This window comes from Nicrophorus vespilloides, unplaced genomic scaffold (assembly GCF_001412225.1).
Source record: "Nicrophorus vespilloides isolate i.1.1-1 unplaced genomic scaffold, Nicve_v1.0, whole genome shotgun sequence".
NCBI classification, from domain to species: domain Eukaryota; kingdom Metazoa; phylum Arthropoda; class Insecta; order Coleoptera; family Silphidae; genus Nicrophorus; species Nicrophorus vespilloides.
The window spans coordinates 4,243-10,213 of NW_017099357.1; the positions used below are offsets into that span (position 1 = coordinate 4,243).

At 43.6% G+C, this 5,971-nt stretch overlaps 1 protein-coding gene across 2 annotated transcripts; it reads right to left on the bottom strand.

The window, feature by feature from the left end:
* Positions 1-697: 697 nt before the first annotated feature.
* LOC108564395 (SNF-related serine/threonine-protein kinase-like) lies at positions 698-4,772 on the bottom strand. 2 transcript variants are annotated; one of them, XM_017923426.1, is made up of 7 exons: positions 4,737-4,772; positions 3,555-3,782; positions 2,960-3,501; positions 2,685-2,891; positions 2,380-2,608; positions 1,404-2,316; positions 698-1,326 (listed from the first exon to the last, which is right to left on the bottom strand). In XM_017923426.1, exons 1-7 carry the CDS (start codon positions 4,755-4,757, stop codon positions 737-739), a joined length of 2,730 nt encoding a protein of 909 aa, XP_017778915.1. In that variant the 5' UTR covers positions 4,758-4,772; the 3' UTR covers positions 698-736. The 2 variants fall into 2 exon arrangements, with proteins under 2 accessions (XP_017778915.1, XP_017778914.1); XM_017923425.1 differs by lacking the exon at positions 4,737-4,772 and adding an exon at positions 4,194-4,313.
* Between the last annotated feature and the right edge of the window lie 1,199 nt (positions 4,773-5,971).

Consider the following 5,971-nt stretch of genomic DNA (forward strand, 5'->3'; position numbering starts at 1 on the left):
ATAAGAGACCCTGCGTTCCTATATATATATATTCTCTTTTTTTTTCATTTTTATAATATATATAATGTGTATATTTTGTTATATATTTATATATAATTTTGTTCTTTGTTTTTGTTTTAGAAGTAGCGACAATAAAATCCGACCAGCGGCAATTACAAATATCTCTCTCCTCTTTAGGTTAACAAACCGATCAAAATTCGTATTCGGTCCATGGACTTCAGGAGCGAGGTTCTCCTTGTTCTTTATTTTCGCGCTCGAAGTCGATGGAATTACCGAACCAAACAGAAACAAAGATTAAAATCGAAACGTCGTGTAAAAGAGAAGGCGATAAATAAAACGTATCTATATTAACTATATTATACAGGAATAAAACAAATTTTTTTTAAAAAAATAAATAAATCTAAAACGAAAACATGTAGTAGTAGTAACACGATGTTTTACGTCTCTAATAAAAATCTCTCTAAAATAAAAAATAATAATAATAAAAACTAAAACTAAACCAAACCGTCCAAACGCGAAATCTTAATCTCTGTGAGTCTATATATTCATATATATATAATATATATATATGTTATTTATATTATATATAAATATAAGTAATCTATGCTTTGGTTTTTGTTCTTCTTTTGTTTTAAACAAGTTCATTTTGGTCTGAGTTAGTTGTTAAATGTTGTTTGTTTGTTTGTTTTCCCTTTTCTTTCTTCTTTTTTCTCGTCCGTGTTCGCAACGACGTGAATCAACAGAAACTACATTTGGATGCGTGCCCCAGATGGACGCACATATCACGAACGTTTTTCACGAGAACCTTCGTCCCCTGCAGATCCTGCTCCGACTTGTTCTGATTGATGTCCCCGGTGCTTCCGACGGCCGACAGCTTGCTGCCGCCGGACACGATGCCGTCCTCCTCCTCGTCGATCTTCAACGATCCGCACGATCGTGCTTTGTACAGTTTGCTCCGCGAAAACAGACCCGGAATCGGGACGAATATCCTCTTGTGCACTTGAAAGTATCTACCCAGAAGGCGCATCTTCTTCGAGCTGCTCAGCTTGTTCTCCTTTTCCTTCTCCTCTTTGCGTGCCGCCTTCTCTTCCACCGGCCGCTTGCTGCTGCTCATGCCGAAGCCCTGCAGGAATCGCGCACCGAAACTCTTCACCTTCGGCGCCACGCATACGCCTTGGCTTGCGGTGAGATTACCAGTAATCACGAGAGTGTGATGATTGCCATCCTCCTCCGTGATCCTGTTCAAGGATTGACTCTCCCTCAGTCTGGTTTCGCCGCTTCTCCGTCTGCTCGCCTTGTGCCTTCGCCCCAACATCGCACTGTTACCTAAAATACACAATCGATTTATTGTAATTGAAATAAATGTTAACATTCGTAAGGTAAAGCAATGGATGTGAACTCACCAATATTGTGTTTCCTGCCGCCGTTCGTATTTCCGGTGGTGCCGGTGGTTTTGGTGGAATTACCGGAATTACTGTTGTTAGTGATAACAGCACCTCCAATGGTTCCGTTTCCCGAGGCCGCCGTAGCTCCGGCACCGGGTTCTTGAGAATCACTGGAATCATCGTGCGAGTCGCGGCGCACGTGCTGCGACGGTTTGCTGACTGCTGTGGCGCCAATCTTGTGTGCCCTCTTCTTCCGATTCTCGCTGTCATCGTCGCTTGCATCGGAGGAACTGCACGACGCCGTTCTGGTCTTGTGGAATTTTGATCTTCTCTGCTCATAAGTGGCCCTATTCCTGCTCACGAACTGCCTAGTAGGCCGTCCGTTCGCGTCGCAATCTCCTTCCTCGAAGATCTCGTTCAACTGAGTATTAAGTGTGTTGGCTCCTTGCTGCTGCTGTTGTTGTTGCTGGAGATTATGTTGATGCTGTTGAGTACGGATTGGCGATGGCATCGTCCTGTATTTAGGCAAAGCTTGGCACGTCAACGGGGAATTCGTGACGATCGGGATGGTGATCGTCGAGGATTCTGTTATGATCGTGGTCTTCACTTTAGGCGGAATGGTCGAGACCTTGTCCGGTTTCTTGCTCAGCTTGGCCTCGTGCGCGGACCTCGGCCTGCTCTCCAAAGTTTTGATGTTACACAGAGGTTGCTGCTGCGGCTGATTGGCTAGCTTCGGCACCTTCTCGTCCTCCTCCTTCCTCCTCTCAGACTCGGCGATTCTCTCCTGAAGGGCCAAATTCAGTCGACCCTCGGACCTAGAGCCGCGACGATTCAGCGAGGTGTGCGCCGACGATAGCTCCTCCCGACCCGAACAGCTTGAGATGTCCTCCTCCTCTTCATCTTCTTGCACAATGCTGCACTTGCGCGACCTCTGTTAAAGCGAAAGCATTAGAACTCGCTGCTAGATGGAATCCGTTAAGATTGTATAGTATACCTGTGGTACATCACCGGGAGTTCTGGGTACGGACAACAAAGAGGGAGCGGGACTTTTGTTAGTGTTCTTAATTATTTGCGGTGGTTGGTTTGGTTGATGGACTGCCAATTGGTCTGGCCGCCTACCTCGATTGTTGCTAACTATTTCTTGCCGCTTAGACCGTAGCTTTCGTTCGGCCAGTAAAAAATACGTTGCCGTTATGTGATTGTACTCGTTCTTGTCCAGGCAACTGAAAAGAAAAAAATGCAAAACAACAAGAAACGTTAATCAAAAAGGAATTTCAATTGAACAACTCGATCGCTCACTCTTGGATTTCTTCTTTGGTTGCAATGTTTCCGTTAACGATCTTCTGCACAATAAGATTATGATCCTCCTCGGATAATTGTTCCTTCGACACCAATGGCAGTATGTCAATTGTATCCTGATTGTTCGTCGCCAACCAGGCGTGCGCCGAAATCTCAGATAAAGTCGCCCTCTTTTCCGGCGCTCGCACCAACATCTTAGCAATCAAGCTGCACCAATAGAGAGATACTTGTTAGACAGTCCACGTGCAAATGAAATAAGACTTGATGTCACTTACTCTTTGCATTCTTTGGAAACGTGCGTGGGCACCGTGTATTTGCAGTCCATAATCATGGTCAGCGTTTCGGAATCGTTGGCCTCCTGGAAGGGAGCCTGACCGCAGACCAGCATGTACAGGATCACGCCGAGCGACCACACGTCCACGGCAGGCGCATCGTAGGAATCGCCCAGCAGTATCTCCGGGGCGGAATAGGCCAGACTGCCGCAGCTGGTCTCCAGTTTTTGGCCGGGACAGAACTTGTTGCTAAACCCAAAGTCCGTCAATTTGACTACGCCCAGCTTCTGAAAGAACACCACGTTCTCGGGCTTCAGATCTCTGTGGACGACGTGCAGCTGATGGCAATAGGTGATGGCGCGCACGATCTGCCTGAAGTACTCCTGAGCCAGCACCTCGGATAAGCCGGTGTCGTGGCGCATGATGTAATCGTACAAATCGCCGCCGTCTCCCAGTTCCAAGATCAGGTAGAGCTTCGTCGCCGTGTCGATGACCTCGTACAATCGCACGACGTTCGGATGCTGCACCAGCTTCATGCATCTCACCTAAAATACAAATACGATAATCGATGATAACTCAACGTAACGAGCTGGAGTACCTCTTGGAACAGATGCGCTTTGGACACGTCGTCCAGTTTACTCTTGTCTATGACCTTGACTGCAACCTTCTCGCCGGTGAAGACGTGCCTGGCCAACTTGACGACGGCAAAGTGTCCACGACCGAGTGTCTCCTCCAGGTCGTAGAGGCCTGCGATTTTGCCGTCGTAGACGCCGCCCCTCATGTGGGCGCCGCCTCCGCCTATGTTCAGACTCCTATGCATAGTGACCTGAAACAATAAACACGTAATGAATTTAACGAGCTACAACAGAGGCATGCAGCGCGTGAATTACGGAGCACTTTGTACAGTTGCGCGTCCCGCTATTACATTATATCATCATATCATATATTTCGCCCTATCCGCTCCGCAAAATCAAATAATGCACCGCTACGCAACTCCTTCGTCTACAAATACTATCCATCTCTCCAACTACCGTACATTACATTATCAAGACAACTTCGATCGACTTTCAGCAATAATAAAGTTAATCGATCGACCATAATTTTAATGGCATTTGTATTATACAAGATACGACCCATATATTCTTTAATATTTACTTTGTAGCTCCATTTAAAAATCAATATCCCTGCAAGTCTTGGATCCATCATAACCATTGCAAGTAAAACAAAAATAATTTACCTCCAATTTACGCTCCATACCAATAATATCTCTCAACATCCAAACATTCTATTCTATCGTATTTATGAACGAATTGCACTGCTTCGTAAAAATAAACACTGTGCCAAAGTCGCTTTTATCATATCGTAGAAAAATACACTATTTTTTTTTTTAAATTTAATATGTTTTCTTCCGTCCCATTTCAGTATTAAAATCAGTTAAATCGCGCAAAATAATATTTTAAAACAATGATAATCAAATGTGATACGTTGGTATAATATAATAACTTGTGTATTATATAATAAATAACTTTGATGAACCTGAATAAAACGATAAATCATATTTTACTTCGAAGCAACAACAAAAATTGCAATTCATCCAATCGGTCGCATAATGACCTAGCTTCGGGGCACCCATAAATCACGACGGACTCCTGGTAAATCCGTAAAGCAATGCTCGATCGTGAAGCAATAAATTTTGCACGTACCCAAGTGCATAACGTAATGACTTACAATAATGGCAATGGCAAATCGTTGTAGAACAAAAAAAAAAGAGAAAACAAACCACGATAAGATAAATGACCATCCATTATTCAGGAGAAAACGAAAACCTAGGAATGGATTTATCGCTCGGGCTCTGCTACTACTATTCGTTGTTGCATTTTTCAATTAGAAGAATTCGCATGTTTCCCAAATATTAGCACATCGCTGGAAAACATAAGCGCGCGCGTGTTTATGCATTTAGCAAATACCATTACACGGCTGGAGGGATTAGAGGTCAAACATTAATCTTTTTTTTTGAAGCGCTCCTGTTATTTATGCGTTTTGCAAATCTTAGACGAAACCCTCAATGTTTTATTGATAAGTATAGTTGAATTCAAGATTGCTTTAATAGTAATATTGATGATGATGATGATGCAACTTTGGTTGTTTTTACGTAACATGCTTGAGGGATGCAGATTATTACATCAGGTGTGAAGCTGAATGAACTAAATTAGTTAAAGAGTGTGTGTGTTTCATGTATGAAATGTGTGTATCGATCGATGATGGCTGGGGTGAGATAGAGAGAGAGAGAGAGAGGAACGACGTCGGGTCGGGGGGTCATATGTAAGGGCGGTGCGTCGCGACGCCATCGACCTAGTTGCAAGTGCATCGAGCCATGGGAACGGACCCCCGCTCGATGCACATCCTCCTCCGTTCAGTGGCCCGACCCAGCCCAGTCGGTGCACAAAACTGGGACAAAACTCCTCTTCCCCATTCCCGTAGTAGTTGAAATCTCTGCGCACCGAATGTCCTAGAAACTCAATAAACCTTCCTTCTCGATGGACAACGTCCCTTCTTTTCTTCATTTTCCTTCTCCACTCGTGAATCACTGTTCTGTTCCTCCGATCCCCATCGGGTAAACGCAAATTAAATTGGGACACGAGTCGTCTTTCCTCTTCTCCCAGTCAATAATTTCAGACGATCCAATTAGACACCACAGTTTTCCATCCCTCGATAAACTTTGCAATTTGTCATAACAACAAATATTTCCTAAAAACAGCAAATAATCACAGTAGTGCTCGTATTCATTTGATTTCTAATAAAGTAATCGAAATTCTGCATTTTTCATTTCGTTAATGCAGAATTAACAATAAACATGCTTTCAATGCGAATTGAAAAAAAAAATGATGATTGATTCAATTAAATTTGCTGATCAAGACTGCATATGTAGTGAATACACTTTTTACTCATCGTTTCGATGACAATAATCTCATGGACGTCATCACCGTTGCGACAGAGATTTTGCTCTATTTCTGA

Bases quoted from the DNA above. Each gene is read 5' to 3' on its own strand.
- LOC108564395 (XM_017923425.1), bottom strand. From the start codon at position 4,232: ATGTTGAGAGATATTATTGGTATGGAGCGTAAATTGGAG. The intron at 3,783-4,193 runs GTAAATTATTTT...TTATTGTTTCAG, and splicing joins GTATGGAGCGTAAATTGGAG to GTCACTATGCATAGGAGTCT. The intron at 2,892-2,959 runs GTAAGTGACATC...CTATTGGTGCAG, and splicing joins GTTTCCAAAGAATGCAAAGA to CTTGATTGCTAAGATGTTGG.